The 20,037-nt window shown below is 44.4% G+C and overlaps 1 protein-coding gene across 1 annotated transcript in view; it reads right to left on the reverse strand.

Moving 5' to 3' along the window:
- Positions 1–20,037, reverse strand: part of PRDM5 (PR/SET domain 5) — a 528,834-nt gene that overhangs the window by 241,445 nt on the left and 267,352 nt on the right. Inside the window, exon 8 of the mRNA XM_063920243.1 lies at positions 8,805–8,884. Within this exon, the coding sequence (XP_063776313.1) occupies positions 8,805–8,884 (80 nt within the window). The remainder of the gene's footprint in view (positions 1–8,804; positions 8,885–20,037) is intronic.

Here is a 20,037-nt window from a genome sequence, read left to right on the forward strand (position 1 = left end):
CGTTAAGGAGTTTGTTTTTTCATGTCAGGTTTGTGCACAGCATAAGGTTCCCCGTTCCTTGCCTATCGGGCAACTTATGCCCTTAAATGTCCCTCTCAGGCCATGGTCTCATATTTCCATGGATTTTGTGGTAGACCTTCCCCTTTCAGCCGGATTCCGAGTCATATGGGTGGTAGTGGACCGTTTTAGCAAGATGGCTCATTTCATTGCTCTTCCCCGACTGCCATCTGCCCAAGGATTGGCAGTTTTGTTTCTCCGCCATGTTTTCAGACTTCATGGGTTGCCCACTGATATTGTTTCTGATCGGGGTCCACAATTCATTGCACAATTCTGGAAGTGTTTTTGTGCTTCATTAAAGATGAAATTGTCATTAACATCCGGTTACCACCCCCAATCCAACGAGCAAACCGAGCGAGTTAACCAATCATTGAAACAGTATTTGCGTTTGTACTCAGCCAAACTCCAGAATGATTGGTCCGAGTTTCTTCCATTGGCGGAGTTTGCTTACAATAATTCTTGTCATTCCTCCACTAATGTGTCTCCATTCTTTTCAGTTTTTGGTTTTCACCCCAGAGCTAATTATTTTTTTCAACATTCCTCAGTTTCCTCGCTAACCTTAACCTCTCATCAGAGCCATTTGGAAAAAAGTGCACCTTGCTCTCAGAAAAGCGGCCTTTCGAGAGAAAAAAATTTCTGACAGGCTCCGACATCCTTGCACTTTTAAGGTGGGAGATAGGGTATTGTTGTCGACTCGTAACATTAGACTTCGACAATCCTCGGCTAGATTGGGACCCAAATTTATTGGACCATTTCATATTAAAAAAGTCAACCCAGTTGCTTTCCGGTTACGTTTACCAAGATCTCTCCGGATTGGAAATACGTTTCATTGCTCCCTGCTGAAACCATACGTTTCTTCCAGTAGATTTCCTCGGAAGATCTCTCAGGGAAGATCTCCAGTGGATGTACAGGGACAACAGGAGTTCCTGGTGGAGAAGGTTCTCGATTCCAAATTGTCCCGGGGCAGGCTTTATTTTCTGGTTCACTGGAGAGGCTATGGTCCAGAGGAAAGGTCTTGGGTCCTGGATAAGGATCTTCATGCCCCGAGGCTCAAGAGGGCATTTTTTCGGGAATTTCCTCGGAAGCCTGGCTTTAGGGGTTCCTTGACCCCTCCTCAAGGGGGGGGTACTGTTAGGCGCCGGGGTCCGCTCGTCGGTGCGGCTTGGCGCCTAGCAACCAGGGACGCCGTACGCGTACAGCCGCCGGCTCCCTGGCAACGCTAGACGCCGGGCGCACTGAGCCGCACGGACCCTAGCAACGGGGACGCCACTGGCGGACCGCGTTCCCCGTTGCTGGGTCCAGTTAAAATGATTGTGCACATATTTCCTGGCCGTGCAGCAAGGCAGCTGCACGGCATTTAGGTAATCAGCCCTGTCAGCAGCTGATTGGAGGACTCCTGTTTATATGCACTCTCAGGGCTTCTCACAGACGCCGGTAATAGCTTCCTGCATGCTGTCCTTGTTTGCTGAGAGTCTGTTTCCAGTCTTGCTGTATCCGGTCGTTCCAGTCTCCAGTAGTCCTGTACTCGGAAGTTGTCATCTTGTTCCTGGAGTCCTGACTGATCACCGTTTAACATCCAGTGGTGTTCGTGAGTCGCGGCTTTGCCGTGTGTTGCGGCTTGGCCGCTTTACCATTTATTATTTGTGTTTTGGAGCATTTTGCGGAGGGTTCCGCTTCCACAGGTCCACTCTGGTATCCGGCGGTGCTGGGTAGGAGTATTGGACAAGTGGATTTTTGGTTGTCCTTTTCCCTGGCGGTTTTTCCGCACATACTTCAAGTCTTTGCTAGTTAGCTTGTTGCCCCTGGCCTGTTGTCAGTCAGAGGTCCTCTTGTTATCATCCTGCCTCAGATTTCCCTTTGTCTCTCATTAAGACCGGGGGGCACCGGAGTTGGGCAGACATAATCCGCCCTTCAAACGTGGCTGCCAATGGCTCAAGAAACCATAGTCTCGCAAGGGATTTCCGATAGCACGGGTGAGACAATAGAGTTAGGGCGCCAGGGGCAACTAGTCTTTCCTGCTCCCGTTACCAGCATTCCATTCCAGCGCTCTGGTCATTGTCATAAGATCTCCTCTGGTCAGGAGTGCTGGAATCATAACACAGCCACCATCTTGCCCAGTAATCTAATGCAAAGATGTATAGACACCCTGCGAGGACTGAGTACCGAGCGGACCCTAGCCTGGATAGCCGAGGCCTTGTCCATCAGGAGAAACACCTTTTGATATACTGTGTCTAGTATCATTCCCAGGAACTGAAGATGAAGGGTCGGTTCCAGGTGAAATTTCTGGAAATTTAAGATCCACCCATGATCCATGAGTAGGCGGGTAGTCAGATCGATACTGTGTAGCAGACGTTCTCTGGACACAGCCTTTATGAGATTGTCCAAGTAGGGGATTATGTTTACTCCCATCATTCGCAGTTGCAACATCATCTCCGCCATGACCTTGGTGAAGACCCTTGGAGCTGTGGATAATCCGATGGGTAAGGCCTGAAACTGGAAATGGTCGAGGGAGCCACATGGGAATGTGAAGGTAAGCGTGCTTGACATCTAAAGACACCAGGAACTCCCCCCCTCCAGAGTGGACACCACCGCCCTCAGGGACTCCATCTTGAATTTGAAAACCCGCAGATACGGGTTGAGAGACTTCAGATTCAAGATGGGGCGCACCGAACCATCTGGTTTGGGAACGACAAAAAGACTGGAGTAAAAACCCCTGTTGTGTAACGAAGGAGGCACAGGAACTGCCATCCCCGTCTGCAAAAGTTTTTGAATAGCCTCTTGCAAGGTAACTTTTGCTGTAGGTAAAGCTGGTAAGCCCAACTTGAAAAACCTTTGAGGAGGAAGTGTTTGGAATTCCAGCCGGTATCCGGGGGAAATGAGGTCCCTCACCCAAGGATCCTGGCAGGACTCCGCACATACGTGAGCGAAGTGGTGAAGGCGAGCACCTACCTGAAAGTCGCCTTGTCGCTGGGGCCAACCGTCACATGGAGGGTTTAGCAGCAGGGGATCCAGTGGTCTGGTCCAGGGAGACAGCAGGTGCAAACTATTGTGGAGATCTGTGCTGCGCCTGCTGCCGTATAAATGGCCTTGAACATTGTTTCAATTGTACGGTCAGCAGGCTCCTTCAGGGATACAGCCCCAGGGACAGGCAGTACCAATTTATTGGACAGTCTGGAATGAATACAGATGTATCGACCAACGGGGGTTTTTCCCAGACCTTCCTATCCTCATATGGAAGGGAAAAGTAGATATAAACCTCTGAGGAATTGAATTTTTTTCATCAGGGTTTAACCAAGCCACCCTGGCCAGGGAGTTTAACTCTGTAGACACCGGAAAGGTAGCTGAACTCTTGGGTCTTACATTAAAGTATAACTCCTCATCTGGTTCCGCCTCTGGGTCCAGTATGTGAAGGACCTCTCTTATAGCAAAAATGAGAGCCTCCACCCCAGGGGACAGAGATCTGTCCTCGTCCATATCATCATCATCCACATCTGGCTGATCAGAATCAGAATCGGACTGGAAAACCTGTGGCATTGAGCATTTATGAGAAGCCACTAGAGGGGGCTGCGAAGCCTTCTTGGAATCTGGTGCCTTAGTCACACAATCATTTGAGTGTTTTAACACCTGTCTATCTCTTTTAGCTGCAGCTACTTCAGAATTTACATTATGAATCATGCTCTTAAAGCTATCCAACCAGTCAGGTGCCTGTGTGCTGGGTCCTTGAGGAGACAAGGAACATTGCTCACACATGAGAGAGCCCGCCGAAGATGGGGTAGAATTACAAGCAGGACACATAACCAAGTCTTAAGACATTATACAGTAAACTACAGCGTAGCCCTTTGCGCAACACCCCACACAGACCCTAGAGAGCCCTTTGAAGTGACACAGAGGAGCATACCCAACACACAGGACACAGCAGCACAATGTGTGTAAATAAGTGTATGTAATAGCAGTGCAGCGGCGCTTCCGCTGACATGCTCCCCCTGTCTCCGGCCCCCTGGTACCAGTTAAGACAGTCTATAACAGTGTGGGTCCTGGAGGAGCAGGGTGCATGCAGCCTTGATGATCCGCAGCAGCAGGAAATGGCGCCTTCCCGCCGCTGGTCCCGCTCCCGGGTGCCCAGCCCCTTGCAATGGCGCGCGGTCCCTCACAAGATTATACTGGCCACAAGTGTAAAACACATCAGAAATGTCTGTAACAGTCCACACAAAGCCTTAGATGACAGTGAGCACTGCGTGACAATATCCCTGAGCCAGTTTCGTCCACGGCGGGCACCGCAGCTCCGGGCCCATGACCGCTGCGTGACATGCCGCAAAACTGCCCTGGGGACCTCCTAACAGGGGCTCCGGTGTAACACTCATCGCACCTGGTCTTCGGCATCTGTTAGGGGGTGGCGGCTAGCTGCTGGTGTGGGCACACATACTGACGATGAGTGATCAGGAGCTCAGTGTCCTGTCAGCTGGGATTACGAACCATTAACCCTCAGGAGGTTGGTTCGGTCCCCCCTCTAAGTCCCACAAAGCAGTTAGTCTGTCTGCAAAGCAGAGCTACCTGAAAATAATAAACTAAATTAAACTTAAAATAAATAAACCAGAGAAGTGCACCTGGCCCCTTGGGCACATTTTTCTAAACTGAGTCTGGAAGGAGGGACATAGAGGGGAGAAGCCAGCACACAAATACACACACTAAGAGTTTTAAAGTGCCAGGTTCCAGTGGACCCAATCTATACCCCATGGTACTAAAGTACATGATCCCAGTATCCACTAGGAAATAAGAGAATATTATTGAACCACCACATGCAGTACTTTACAGAAGCAATTTAGTAAGGGACTCTGCACACATGTCTGAATGTTGTAAGGACTGGGATACATGACAATGTTAATCAAAGCAATTAAGTACTCAACTATTTTAGTCTTTGCTAGTGAAAACAATACAACCTAATGACCTACTGAGGATAACAGATGTTAGTAAATCCTTAAGTAAATGTAGAAATATATTTGAAATTATTTGTGTCAGAACCATGTACATTTTTATACTTTGGAATATAACTAATAGAGGCTGCATCTCATCTCAAGTCACAAGTATGTTAGCAGCAAGCTATTATTTTTACTATTATTATTATTATTATTATTATTATTATTATCATCATTATTTTTAGAGAAGACAAGCCAGAGGTAACCCATTATGGGGATAATAGGGATAATATATAAACTGCAGACAGATAGTGCCCTGTTTGGAATCAGACCCAAGCCTTAAGCACTGGTTGTATATATACTTAACGACCTTTGGAATGCCCCCTCCAGGAGGGGGCAGCCATGTTGACAGTGCGTGGGGCGTGACAAGGCAGAAGCGGGACAGTGCTAAGGGCATGGTGACACGATTATGTCATTGTGGCCCTGCCCCCTGATAGACAATGGATCGGTGACTGCTATTGTGAACCAGGGGTAAGGCCATGATGATCACCCTGATAATTGGATAGTGTGTACCCAACATAAGAGGGAACACCAAAATTCAGACTAAAATTTTTTTTTATTAGTTACTTTATTCTTTAACATCATGTCACTAAATGCTTCTTATTGACAACTATTTATTTACATTAGTATGTCTGATTGGGTATATTAATTAAATACAAATTAATCAGCATGAAATAAACTGGAGGAAACTTTTTCTAATAATTTTACAGAATATTTGCTTTCTCAGATTTGTAACAGTCTGATTGGCTGAACATTTACATAAACATAAGAATTTGCTGTATTTCTTTGTGGCCTGCACTGAGAATCACAATAATATGATGTCATTCATGTTAGAATCATTAATGGATAAAAAAACATATCAAGGCACTGAAATCTTTATTTTGTACTCTAGTATTTGCCCTGAAAATCCTGTTACAGTACAGATATGTGCCTTTTTCATACAGCAACGCAAAGTAACAGAATTACTTCTGAAAGAAGGAGCATACATTTATTCATTTATTGTGGAGGATTCTTATGGAGGAGACAATTAGATTCTTCAAAACTGATTCTGTCACTAGCCAGCCTAATCATATTGGGGGAAATTCCAAGTTGATCGGTCGCAAGGCGAATTTAGCAGAGTTACACACGCTAAGCCGCCGCCTACTGGGAGTGAATCTTAGCTTCTTAAAATTGCGACCGATGTATTCGCAATATTGCGATTACTAACTACTTAGCAGTTTCAGAGTAGCTCCAGACTTACTCTGCCTGTGCGATCATTTCAGTGCTTGTCGTTCCTGGTTGACGTCACAAACACACCCAGCGTTCGCCCAGGCACTCCCACCGTTTCTCCGGCCACTCCTGCGTTTTTTCCGGAAACGGTAGCGTTTTCAGCCACACGCCCCTGAAACGCCGTGTTTCCGCCCAGTAACACCCATTTCCTGTCAATCACATTACGATCGCCGGAGCGAAGAAAAAGCCGTGAGTAAAAATACTTTCTACATAGCAAAGTTACTTGGCGCAGTCGCAGTGCGAACATTGCGCATGCGTACTAAGCGGATTTTCATTGCGATGCGATGAAAAATACCGAGCGAACAACTCGGAATGAGGGCCCATGTGCACTGCAGGGGAGGCAGATATAACATGTGCAGAAAGAGTGAGATTTAGGTGGGTTATTTTGTTTCTGTGCAGGGTAAATACTGGCTGCTTTATTTTTATACTGCAAATTAGATTGCAGATTGAACACACCCCACCCAAATCTAACTCTCTCTGCACATGTTAAATCTGCCTCCCCTGCAGTGCACATGGGGGGTCATTCCGAGTTGTTCGCTCATTATTTTATTTCGCTACGGAGCGATTAGTCGCAAACTGCGCATGCGCAATGTATGCAGAGCGCCTGTGCCAAGTAAATTAGCACAAAAGTTTGGTAATTTACTCACGGCGTAACAAAGTTTTTTCATCGCTCTGCTGATCGTAGTGTGATTGACAGGAAGTGGGTGTTTCTGGGCGGAAACTGGCCGTTTTATGGGAGTGTGCGGAAAAACGCAGGCGTTCGAGTTGCAAAATGCAGGAGTGGCTGGAGAAACGGGGGAGTGGTTGGGCAAACGCTGGGTGTGTTTGTGACGTCAAACAAGGAACGAAAAGGACTGAGCTGGTCGCAATGGCTGAGTAAGTCTGGAGCTACTCAGAAACTGCGGGGTAATCGTTACGAGAAAATTAGCAAAGCTTTCGTTAGCAATTCTGCTATGCTAAGATACACTCCCAGTAGGTGGCAGCTTAGCGTGTGCAATGCTGCTAAAAGCAGCTAACGAGCGAACAACTCGGAATGACCCCCATGGTTTTGCCCAACTGCTAACAAAATTCCTGCTGCGATCAACTTGGAATTACCCCCCATGGTTTTGCCCAACTGCTAACAAAATTCCTGCTGCGATCAAGTTGGAAATACCCCCATTGCTTCTCACATTTTCCTATTGCATTTGCCCAAATGGAAATGTAAGATAGAAATCTGTGACATTTTTGTTAACAGACTTGGATATTGTAAACTATTATTACAGAATGCTGGGGCTAAGTCAGGAAGGATCGCAAATCGCGATCCGGAGGGAATTTTTGCAGGGGTGCCGTGGGCACATGCACAGCGGGCCCTACTGCACATGCGTCCGCGTTTTCTGCGGGGGGCCGCAGAAAATGCGGTCACCTCTGCCTGTCAATCAGGCAGAGGCGGTCGCGGGGAAGCAACGCTCCGATTTCAGGGAGGAAACGGAGCGTTGCAGGGACAGTGCAACCCGAACGGTGGGCTGTGCAGCGCAAAAAGGAGCATGTTGGGGGTGCGGTTGCGGCAGCTGCGTGACATCACACGCAGCCGCCGCAACAGGTAAGATGGTGCAGGGACTCCTGCGGCCGCAGCTAAGCTGCGCTGGCAGGAGTCAACCTTAGTTTCTGCTGACAAGCAGAAATTGCGTGGCGATCGCAATTTCTGCTTGTAGCAGGGGGGGAGGCGCTGGCCACCATGCTGGGCGGCCTTGCCCAGCGCTGGGCGGCCCCCAGCATGCGTGAAAAAGGATAGCAAATTCTGCTGATTAGCAGAATTTGCTATCCTTACTAAATTCGCCCCGTTATCTGTTAGCTCTAGAGTTCCCATGTGTTACGTTTTTTAGCTTTTTTTCCCACCCATAATTAATCAAATGACAATACTATTTTTTCTATAACATATGTTTTTGATGCATCCAAATTAACAGAGCATGGGAGAGATATATCAAACCCTCTAAACAGGTGGAAAAGTTGTCCATAACAACCAATAAGCTTCTAGCTATCTTTTTATAGAATTTACTTGATAAATTAATACTAGAAGCTGGTTGCTAAAGGAAACATCTCTAATGGCCTCTTCAGAAGGTTAGATATATATCCACAGAAGTGGCTACAAGTTCTATAACGTCAGGTTACATGGGTGTTCCAGTTTTCCATTTAAAATTTACAGGCGTCTTATACAAACAGTAAAATATGAAAGGGGTGGCAGAAACAACTCCATACGCTGTCTCACTGCCTGTACAGATGGATATCAAACAGCTCTGTCACACATGCTTCCCAATGTACGAGTGTCTAGAAGAAGACTTTATATTTGTCTATATAATCTAAAAATGATTACACTTATGATAACTATGGGCAACACACTTGACATATCACTGAAATGCTGGAGTCCGCAACTGGCAAAAAATAACTTGAAAGACAGTATATTTTCAACATTTGGCAACCTTGACCAAAGACCTAAGTTAGACATGTGCTGAGCCTTTATTAACTGACCTTTCGATGCTCCTGAAGGTTGACTGATGAGGAGCATTTCTTGTTACAGACTGTGCACATAAGCCTCTTCTTAGAATTTCCTGCAATAAAGGAAAAAACACCTCATTTAAGAGGAAAGCCTTTTCATTTCTCCAATGAATTCTCATTTTCAGGAGAACTTTTTCAATGAGTGATATAGAGTAATGCTTTCAAAAAAGCCTGGATCATTTACTATGAGAGCAGTGAAAGGCAAAATAGTGATGCACTGAAGAGGGTGCACAAACTGAATAAGTTTAATTACTGGTGCTTTGAAACTACTCCCAACTGCTGGATCTGGATGAGAAAAGTGGTTTCCCTTGGTACTTAGGAGAAACCATGTTACAGTAGCTGCTGCTAGTCATTAGAAAATACAATAGGTGTCTGCATCTAGGGAGAGATGGGTGGTAGGTAATACAATCTGCAAAGATGGAGTCTTCAAAAATGTGTTTTTTTCTTTCATCACCTTCCAACTCAAGCCCATATATCCATTATTGGTACAATATGTGTAACTTTCATACACATGGGTATGGAAAAAACCAAAACAAGGAAAATGACCCAGACGCGCTGTCACAGCTGCCAGTAGGGATTGTCAGTCCCTGGAAATGTTTAAACAGAGAAATGTAAACTGGCGCTTATGTGTTTCTCCAATATTAATAAATGACTGTGGATCGATTTCAATAAAAATAACATAAAATTTATTTCCTATACATCAAGCTAAAAATATCAAAAACATGAAATTCAGATGTGATCGTGAAATTAGGGCATAAATGGAGCTGAAGAATATTTAAAAAGGCTGCTTTTAGTGTCCACAAAGGATCCCGGACTGAGTGCCGTATGCAAAGTTCCCTGGGGAGAGGAAATAAATACAGCTGGTATTACCGGTGTTGATGGAGACTTCCAGAAGTTTGGTGATTTTATCAGCAGGCAAGCTGTGGCATTGTAAACAAACTGGGTCTCTCCAATCGGTGCTGTATAGATGAAATCCCTCAGAGTTCTAATGGCAAAATTTGAAAGTCCATATCTGGATCCGTCTTTAGAGTGGGACACTTGTAGTAGTCGTAGCAGCTTCAACACTTAACGCGTTTCCCTAGGCTAGATCACCTAGCTTCATCAGAAGTATCATACTCTGAGGGATTTCATCTATACAGCACCGATTGGAGAGACCCAGTTTGTTTACAATGCCACAGCTTGCCTGCTGATAAAATCACCAAACTTCTGGAAGTCTCCATCAACACCGGTAATACCAGCTGTATTTATTTCCTCTCCCCAGGGAACTTTGCATACGGCACTCAGTCCGGGATCCTTTGTGGACACTAAAAGCAGCCTTTTTAAATATTCTTCAGCTCCATTTATGCCCTAATTTCACGATCACATCTGAATTTCATGTTTTTGATATTTTTAGCTTGATGTATAGGTAATAAATTTTATGTTATTTTTATTGAAATCGACCCACAGTCATTTATTAATATTGGAGAAACACATAAGCGCCAGTTTACATTTCTCTATACACATGGATATGTATGTCAATACGTACATTATCAAGAAATAAAAATTTTACCTAAAAATACTTCAACATGTTTAGAAAATGCACATACAGATATAGTTATTTTTATGATCTATAAATATCGAGAATACTTTTTATTTCTAGGTGTAATACTCATAGCAGGGCAACAACAATGTGCAGATTTATATACCTCTTTATGTACAAGATGATGTCATTAGCATATTTTCGCAATTGTACATTGGGCGAAACAGCATCTGGGAATCCATTTGCATACAACTCTGAATAACCTTATTAGGATATATAATATTTGCTTGTGCTGAAACGTGAAAACTAGTCTGGTAAATTAGATTTAGACAACTTGTAATAAGTTAAATTTCCCTATCAATTTAAATATATATTATACAATTAACACATATTCCACCACAGCTGCTTACTAAAATATGGTTAACTTCTGGGAAAACCTTTAAGTAGTAATTTGTGATATCCTGGCTAGGAAGTCCTGCTCTTTAGGGGTCATTACAAACCAATACACAAAAATGATATTTTGTATTTAAGGATGATCTATTTAAATGATCCGTATAGTGTGGGCATGTGAAGGTGCTTCAGATCAAGTGGAACACATTTTTACAACAGCTGGACCTAAGACCTATACCCAGCTCAGAGGAAGTGAAAAGTACATCTAGCATCAAGTAAATGCACAGTACACATAAATTTGTGTACACAAACAATAAAACAAAAAAAAGAAACAATCTGCATGGCTTTCATTACACATGCATTAGTAACTAGCTGAAGATACACTAAAAAGCTTCAAATCAATAAAGTAGCGATACATTTTAATTGGCGGTGCTTTACTGTGATGTTTTTACAAATAACTCTAATTTCAGCATTCAAACAGTAATGATCAAGCATATTCAGGTGCTTATGTGGCATTGGACATGCAGTAAGGGTGAATGAAGAAGACCTGGAAGCCATCGCATATGCACCAGTTAAGGGCCCCATACACTAGACCGATAATGCCCGATTTCAGCCCAATTCGGGCATTCGGCCCAATATATTGGGTGAAATCTGGCATTTTCGGTGTACTTTTCCCCCAATCCGATACGCTTTCCCATGTGCATCGGATCGGATCCCCCTAGATCCGAAATATCACGAGTGCTGCACTAGTTATATGTCGGATCCCGCAGTAAATGGATGGGAAAGTAAAAGATACATCGTATGCAAAAAAAACTGCATACGATATATCTAATACTATCCTGCCAACGGGGAGGCTGCCGGGAGGTTGGAGGAAATCTTATATGACATGACACCGTCATGTCGTATAAGTGTATGGGGCCCTTTAGGAGCTGTCTCTCCTGCGGGTGCTGGAGGGTGATTGCAACTAGATTTATTGATGATCACCAGCAACACTAATCACATATGATTGGCTAATTATGTATTGATACATCTAGCTGATAGTACTAAAATTAGTGTGACTGCTATATTACATGGTATCGCAGCCATCTATTCCTTCTGGACTGTGGCAGGAAAAAAGATTCCTGCTTGATTTTAAAAGAGGGAAACAACATATATTTGAATTCAACTGAATTGACTTTATATATTGGATTTGTTCTTGTACAATATCATATTTTATTTGCTATATAGTCAAGACATTACTATCTCTTGTTTAAAAGGCACCCAATACATTCTTATATTGTGTACAAATAGGGTAATAGAACTTGCGTATTTATTGTTAACTCTGTCAACCACAAGTACAGCATCATGGGATCTGCACGTCTGAACATGTACTGTATGCCCACTAATCAATATTTCATGCATGTTTTGTTTCCTGCTAATGTTTACAGTGCAAATGCATCCAGCTCTACCAGAGCCCCTTAGGGTGCAGATTGACTGTGACCCTATAACCCCCCTTCTTTTTGTGCAAAGGCCGAAACCCAGATATTATTTCAGAATATGTGTACTATAGGTTTATTATTTGATCGATTCCATAAATTTTAGATGAGCATTTACCTTCCACTATGTTAATACTTTACATAAATGAATATCATGACCACTGAGGATATATCACAGCCCTTCCTAAGAAATGCCAGTGCGCTAATCAACAGAGATACAGACAACAAAGAACCTATATGGGTATGTTATGTTAAATATACTATAGGCCCCTGACAAAAGAAATCTTGTCCTGTTAAACAAATTGGTCCACTGTGACTAAAACCTAGAGTCAAGTCCCAAATGGTAAGTGATATATGCAAAGTCAGAGAAAGTTTCGTAAAGACCCCTATTATTGTTGCAATTTCAATCATGGCGGTAGGAGGAGTCCATTGTTCAGATCTCATGGTGTCTGTGATTGGACGTGAACAATGTGGAATGACACCAATCACCATGCCACCAGGCTTCTTATACCTCACATGGGTAATGGAGTGAGGAACGGGATTCAGCAGCATTGAAGTGACTGTACAAGGGGCATTGGGTCCATTATGTATGGTCATCCTCCATAACCCCCTTGAATCTGAGATTCAATTGTATGGAGTCTGGGAATTGTTTCAACACTTTACAGATGTGCTAGTTATTTACATTCAAGTAGTAGTGATAGCTGACTTTATACATATTCTTGGGTTAGTCCCCCAATTTTATATATATATCAGTTCCTTAACATTATACTGTTGGAGATTGGAGGATTGCATTGAGTGCTCCATACATTTTGAAGGATTATGATTGACAAGATCAAGAGGAAATTATCCAAACTATCCGTATATTATTCACAGGTGCCATACTTCCATTAGGTCACAGTTTTTCCTCTCCTAGTGTTGGAACACAGGTAGCATGGTACCTTAGGCAGCATCGTGACTAGTACACTTCCAGGGGTATGATAATTATTTTGATACTTCCAAAGAAAAACAGATTAGCCTTAAATCAATAGGCACAACATCTGAACTTTTGTTACATAAGTGGATTGCTAGTTACATAAGAAAACATCCTGCTATTTGCCGAGATAATTGGTTTAAGAATTAGAAGTAATTTGTGAATCCTTGACCTAACATATCACCTTAATTCTAAATTCTCCACTTCTAACCTATAACATAAAACCTGAAAAATGTAGGATTCCTGAAACATGTTCCTAATCCATGCAGTCATGGAATCTATTATTTGAGTCTACAAACTTCCCCAAAAATGATATGAAGGCAATAATTTACTGTTGATAATTGTGCAAATTGCAAATATAACAATACATACTATACTGTATGCTAATATAACACAAACAACAATAAACTCTGGCACTATCTGTACATTTTAAATTTGACCACTTCTAAAATATATGTGAAATAGCATTAAAACAAAAATACTGTGTTTTCCAACCATTGATCCCTTTTGTACCACAACATTAATACCAATATATTTTAGCCGTGCTATAACACCAGATGTGTCCCATGTATTGCTTGGTGTTATAAAGATGAAAAAACTGTGGTATAAATTATGTTACAAGTGGACTATCATAAATGAAAAAAATTGACATTACATTTTATGACTTTAAGTCATTATTGGATAAGATGAATTTTTAACTGAGAAATCAAGAAGTAACGTTAATAAATATTACATTTTTGCTGAAAACATGAGCCGATATCACTAAATGAAATGCCATTGCCTAAAAAGCCTTAGAAACTACTGTAAATCTAGCCTTCTATTTACAATTCAGATGAGAGTTTTTTCTAAGCCCAGCAAAATCAATATAAATCGATAATATCTGAGATAGGAAACACAGTGCCAGTAAAGATGATAACAGCATTGGGATTAGCTCTCGCAGTATGAAGCTGATACTACGTTCACTGCAAACTCGTTAAACAGAATGTGAGAACTTCATCCCAAAAGACCTTATTATAGCTGAGAGGGTCACACAATTCTAGGTCCATGAGAGTCAGCCCTCTAAATCTCAAGTCAATAAAATTCTAGTTGCCAGGAAGATGGCCCAGGAATGTATTGTATCCCCAAATGTCCAATGGTCATTGTTCTTTTAGAAAGTTTACTGCCATCACATTGTTGCTCAGGAAGTATTTTGAGGTGTTAATTTTCACGTTAACAAATGGCATTTAGACGATTTCCGAATTAAAAAAATAAAAATAAATGTCAAGACATTGATCAAATGTAATCATTCCTATCAAAGCCTCTTACTTTATAAGCATTTACAGATGTCTTAGCTTGATCAGCGCACAAAGCACTATTTTTACTACAGGAAAGCGACCAGATGCTATAAGACAAGGAGTAGCATATGATTATTTTTGTTACCGTGTGCTGCTTTTCACTTAGCAGGACTGGCTGATTAGCTGATTTTCCGGTTTGAAGCTTGCAAAGACTTTCAGAGGGTATCAGATATCACTTTTTTTTTTCCCAGATCCCTCTGGCTACTGAAAACCAATGAACCACATAAAATACTTTATTTGACAAGAAAACAAAAAATAAGATTTTACTTACCGATAAATCTATTTCTCGGAGTCCGTAGTGGATGCTGGGGTTCCTGAAAGGACCATGGGGAATAGCGGCTCCGCAGGAGACAGGGCACAAAAAGTAAAGCTTTTCCAGATCAGGTGGTGTGCACTGGCTCCTCCCCCTATGACCCTCCTCCAGACTCCAGTTAGGTACTGTGCCCGGACGAGCGTACACAATAAGGGAGGATTTTGAATCCCGGGTAAGACTCATACCAGCCACACCAATCACACCGTACAACCTGTGATCTAAACCCAGTTAACAGTATGATAACAGCGGAGCCTCTGAAAGATGGCTTCCTTCAACAATAACCCGAATTAGTTAACAATAACTATGTACAATTTATGCAGATAATCCGCACTTGGGATGGGCGCCCAGCATCCACTACGGACTCCGAGAAATAGATTTATCGGTAAGTAAAATCTTATTTTCTCTATCGTCCTAGTGGATGCTGGGGTTCCTGAAAGGACCATGGGGATTATACCAAAGCTCCCAAACGGGCGGGAGAGAGCGGATGACTCTGCAGCACCGAATGAGAGAACTCCAGGTCCTCCTTAGCCAGAGTATCAAATTTGTAAAATTTTACAAACGTGTTCTCCCCTGACCACGTAGCTGCTCGGCAAAGTTGTAATGCCGAGACCCCTCGGGCAGCCGCCCAAGATGAGCCCACCTTCCTTGTGGAGTGGGCCTTTACAGATTTAGGCTGTGGCAGGCCTGCCACAGAATGTGCAAGTTGGATTGTGCTACAGATCCAACGAGCAATCGTCTGCTTAGACGCAGGAGCACCCATCTTGTTGGGTGCATACAATATAAACAACGAGTCAGATTTTCTGACTCCAGCTGTCCTTGCAATATATATTTTTAATGCTCTGACAACGTCCAGTAACTTGGAGTCCTCCAAGTCACTTGTAGCCGCAGGCACTACAATAGGCTGGTTCAGATGAAATGCTGACACCACCTTAGGGAGAAAATGCGGACGAGTCCGCAGTTCTGCCCTGTCCGAATGGAAAATCAGATATGGGCTTTTGTAAGATAAAGCTGCCAATTCTGATACTCTCCTGGCAGAAGCCAGGGCTAGAAGCATGGTCACTTTCCAAGTGAGATATTTCAAATCCACCTTATTTAGTGGTTCAAACCAATGAGATTTTAGAAAGTCCAAAACCACATTGAGAACCCACGGTGCCACTGGAGGCACCACAGGAGGCTGTATATGCAGCACTCCCTTAACAAAGGTCTGGACTTCAGGGACTGAAGCCAATTCTTTTTGAAAGAAAATCGACAGGGCCGAAATTTGAACCTTAATAGATCCCAATTTGAGACCCATAGACAATCCTGATTGCAGGAAATGTAGGAATCGACCCAGTTGAAATTCCTCCGTCGGAGCACTCCGATCTTCGCACCACGCAACATATTTTCGCCAAATTCGGTGATAATGTTGCACGGTTACTTCCTTCCTTGCTTTAATCAAAGTAGGAATGACTTCTTCCGGCATGCCTTTTTCCTTTAGGATCCGGCGTTCAACCGCCATGCCGTCAAACGCAGCCGCGGTAAGTCTTGAAACAGACAGGGACCCTGCTGAAGCAAGTCCCTCCTTAGAGGTAGAGGCCACGGATCTTCCGTGATCATCTCTTGAAGTTCCGGGTACCAAGTCCTTCTTGGCCAATCCGGAACCACTAGTATCGTTCTTACGCCTCTTTGCCGTATAATTCTCAATACTTTTGGTATGAGAGGCAGAGGAGGAAACACATACACCGACTGGTACACCCAAGGCGTTACCAGCGCGTCCACAGCTATTGCCTGCGGATCTCTTGACCTGGCGCAATACCTGTCCAGTTTTTTGTTGAGGCGAGACGCCATCATGTCCACCATTGGTCTTTCCCAACGGGTTACCAGCATGTGGAAGACTTCTGGATGAAGTCCCCACTCTCCCGGGTGAAGATCGTGTCTGCTGAGGAAGTCTGCTTCCCAGTTGTCCACTCCCGGGATGAACACTGCTGACAGTGCTATCACATGATTCTCAGCCCAGCGAAGAATCCTTGCAGCTTCTGCCATTGCACTCCTGCTTCTTGTGCCGCCCTGTCTGTTCACATGGGCGACTGTCGTGATGTTGTCCGACTGGATCAACAGCGGTTTTCCCTGAAGCAGAGGTTCTGCCTGGCTTAGAGCATTGTATATTGCTCTTAGTTCCAGAATGTTTATGTGAAGAGACGTTTCCAGACTCGTCCATACTCCCTGGAAGTTTCTTCCTTGTGTGACTGCTCCCCAGCCTCTCAGGCTGGCGTCCGTGGTCACCAGGATCCAATCCTGTATGCCGAATCTGCGGCCCTCCAATAGATGAGGACTCTGCAACCACCACAGAAGAGACACCCTTGTCCTTGGAGACAGGGTTATCCGTAGGTGCATCTGAAGATGCGACCCTGACCATTTGTCCAACAGATCCCTTTGGAAAATTCTTGCGTGGAATCTGCCGAATGGAATTGCTTCGTAAGAAGCCACCATTTTTCCCAGGACTCTTGTGCATTGATGTACAGACACCTTTCCTGGTTTTAGGAGGTTCCTGACAAGCTCGGATAACTCCTTGGCTTTTTCCTCCGGGAGAAAAACCTTTTTCTGAACCGTGTCCAGAATCATCCCTAGGAACAGCAGACGAGTTGTCGGCATTAACTGGGATTTTGGAATATTCAGAATCCACCCGTGCTGTTTTAGCACTTCTTGAGACAGTGCTAATCCCATCTCTAGCTGTTCTCTGGACCTTGCCCTTATTAGGAGATCGTCCAAGTATGGGATAATTAATATGCCTTTTCTTCGAAGAAGAATCATCATCTCGGCCATTACCTTTGTAAAGATCCGAGGTGCCGTGGACAATCCGAACGGCAGCGTCTGAAACTGATAGTGACAGTTTTGTACAACGAACCTGAGGTACCCCTGGTGTGAGGGGTAAATTGGAACGTGGAGATACGCATCCTTGATGTCCAAGGATACCATAAAGTCCCCCTCTTCCAGGTTCGCTATCACTGCTCTGAGTGACTCCATCTTGAACTTGAACTTCTTTATGTACAGGTTCAAGGACTTCAGATTTAGAATAGGCCTTACCGAGCCATCCGGCTTCGGTACCACAAAAAGAGTGGAATAATACCCCTTCCCTTGTTGTAGAAGAGGTACCTTGACTATCACCTGCTGAGAGTACAGCTTGTGAATGGCTTCCAAAACCGTCTCCCTTTCGGAGGGGGACGTTGGTAAAGCAGACTTCAGGAAACGGCGAGGTGGATCTGTCTCTAATTCCAACCTGTACCCTTGAGATATTATCTGCAGGATCCAGGGATCTACCTGCGAGTGAGCCCACTGCGCGCTGTAATTTTTGAGACGACCGCCCACCGTCCCCGAGTCCGCTTGAGAAGCCCCAGCGTCATGCTGAGGCTTTTGTAGAAGCCGGGGAGGGCTTCTGTTCCTGGGAAGGAGCTGCGTGTTGCTGTCTCTTCCCTCGACCTCTGCCTCGTGGCAGATATGAATAGCCCTTTGCTCTCTTATTTTTAAAGGAACGAAAGGGCTGCGGTTGAAAAGTCGGTGCCTTTTTCTGTTGGGGAGTGACTTGAGGTAGAAAGGTGGATTTCCCGGCTGTAGCCGTGGCCACCAAATCTGATAGACCGACTCCAAATAACTCCTCCCCTTTATACGGCAAAACTTCCATATGCCGTTTTGAATCCGCATCGCCTGTCCACTGTCGCGTCCATAAAGCTCTTCTGGCCGAAATGGACATAGCACTTACCCGTGATGCCAGTGTGCAGATATCCCTCTGTGCATCACGCATATAAAGAAATGCATCCTTTATTTGTTCTAACGACAGTAAAATATTGTCCCTGTCCAGGGTATCAATATTTTCAATCAGGGACTCTGACCAAACTACCCCAGCACTGCCCATCCAGGCAGTCGCTACAGCTGGTCGTAGTATAACACCTGCATGTGTGTATATACTTTTTTGGATATTTTCCATCCTCCTATCTGATGGATCTTTAAGTGCGGCCGTCTCAGGAGAGGGTAACGCCACTTGTTTAGATAAGCGTGTTAGCGCCTTGTCCACCCTAGGAGGTGTTTCCCAGCGCTCCCTAACCTCTGGCGGGAAAGGGTATAATGCCAATAATTTCTTTGAAATTATCAGCTTTTTATCAGGGGCAACCCACGCTTCATTACACACGTCATTTAATTCTTCTGATTCAGGAAAAACTATAGGTAGTTTTTTCACACCCCACATAATACCCTGTTTAGTGGTACCTGTAGTATCAGCTAAATGTAACGCCTCCTTCATTGCCAAAATCATATAACGTGTGGCCCTACTGGAAAATACGGTTGATTCGTCACCGTCACCACTGGAGTCAGTGCCTGCGTCTGGGTCTGTGTCGACCGACTGAGGCAAAGGGCGTTTCACAGCCCCTGACGGTGTTTGAGTCGCCTGGACAGGCACTAATTGATTGTCCGGCCGCCTCATGTCGTCAAACGACTGCTTTAGCGTGTTGACACTATCCCGTAGTTCCATAAATAAAGGCATCCATTCTGGTGTCGACTCCCTAGGGGGTGACATCCTCATATTTGGCAATTGCTCCGCCTCCACACCAATATCGTCCTCATACATGTCGACACACACGTACCGACACACAGCAGACACACAGGGAATGCTCCTAACGAAGACAGGACCCACTAGCCCTTTGGGGAGACAGAGGGAGAGTTTGCCAGCACACACCAAAAGCGCTATATATATATATCAGGGATAGCCTTATAATAAGTGCTCCCTTATAGCTGCTTTGTTATATCAAAATATCGCCATAAATTTGCCCCCCCCTCTCTGTTTTACCCTGTTTCTGTAGTGCAGTGCAGGGGAGAGACTTGGGAGCCGTCCTGACCAGCGGAGCTGTGAGAGGAAATGGCGCCGTGTGCTGAGGAGATAGGCCCCGCCCCTTTTCTGGCGGGCTCGTCTCCCGCTATTTAGAGAAATCAGGCAGGGGTTAAATATCTCCATATAGCCTCTAGGGGCTATATGTGAGGTATTTTTAGCCTTTATATAGGTTACATTTGCCTCCCAGGGCGCCCCCCCCCAGCGCCCTGCACCCTCAGTGACCACGTGTGAAGTGTGCTGAGAGGAAAATGGCGCACAGCTGCAGTGCTGTGCGCTACCTTTAGAAGACTGCAGGAGTCTTCAGCCGCCGATTCTGGACCTCTTCTGACTTCAGCATCTGCAAGGGG

The sequence above is a fragment of the Pseudophryne corroboree genome, chromosome 1, assembly GCF_028390025.1.
Source record: "Pseudophryne corroboree isolate aPseCor3 chromosome 1, aPseCor3.hap2, whole genome shotgun sequence".
NCBI lineage: Eukaryota > Metazoa > Chordata > Amphibia > Anura > Myobatrachidae > Pseudophryne > Pseudophryne corroboree.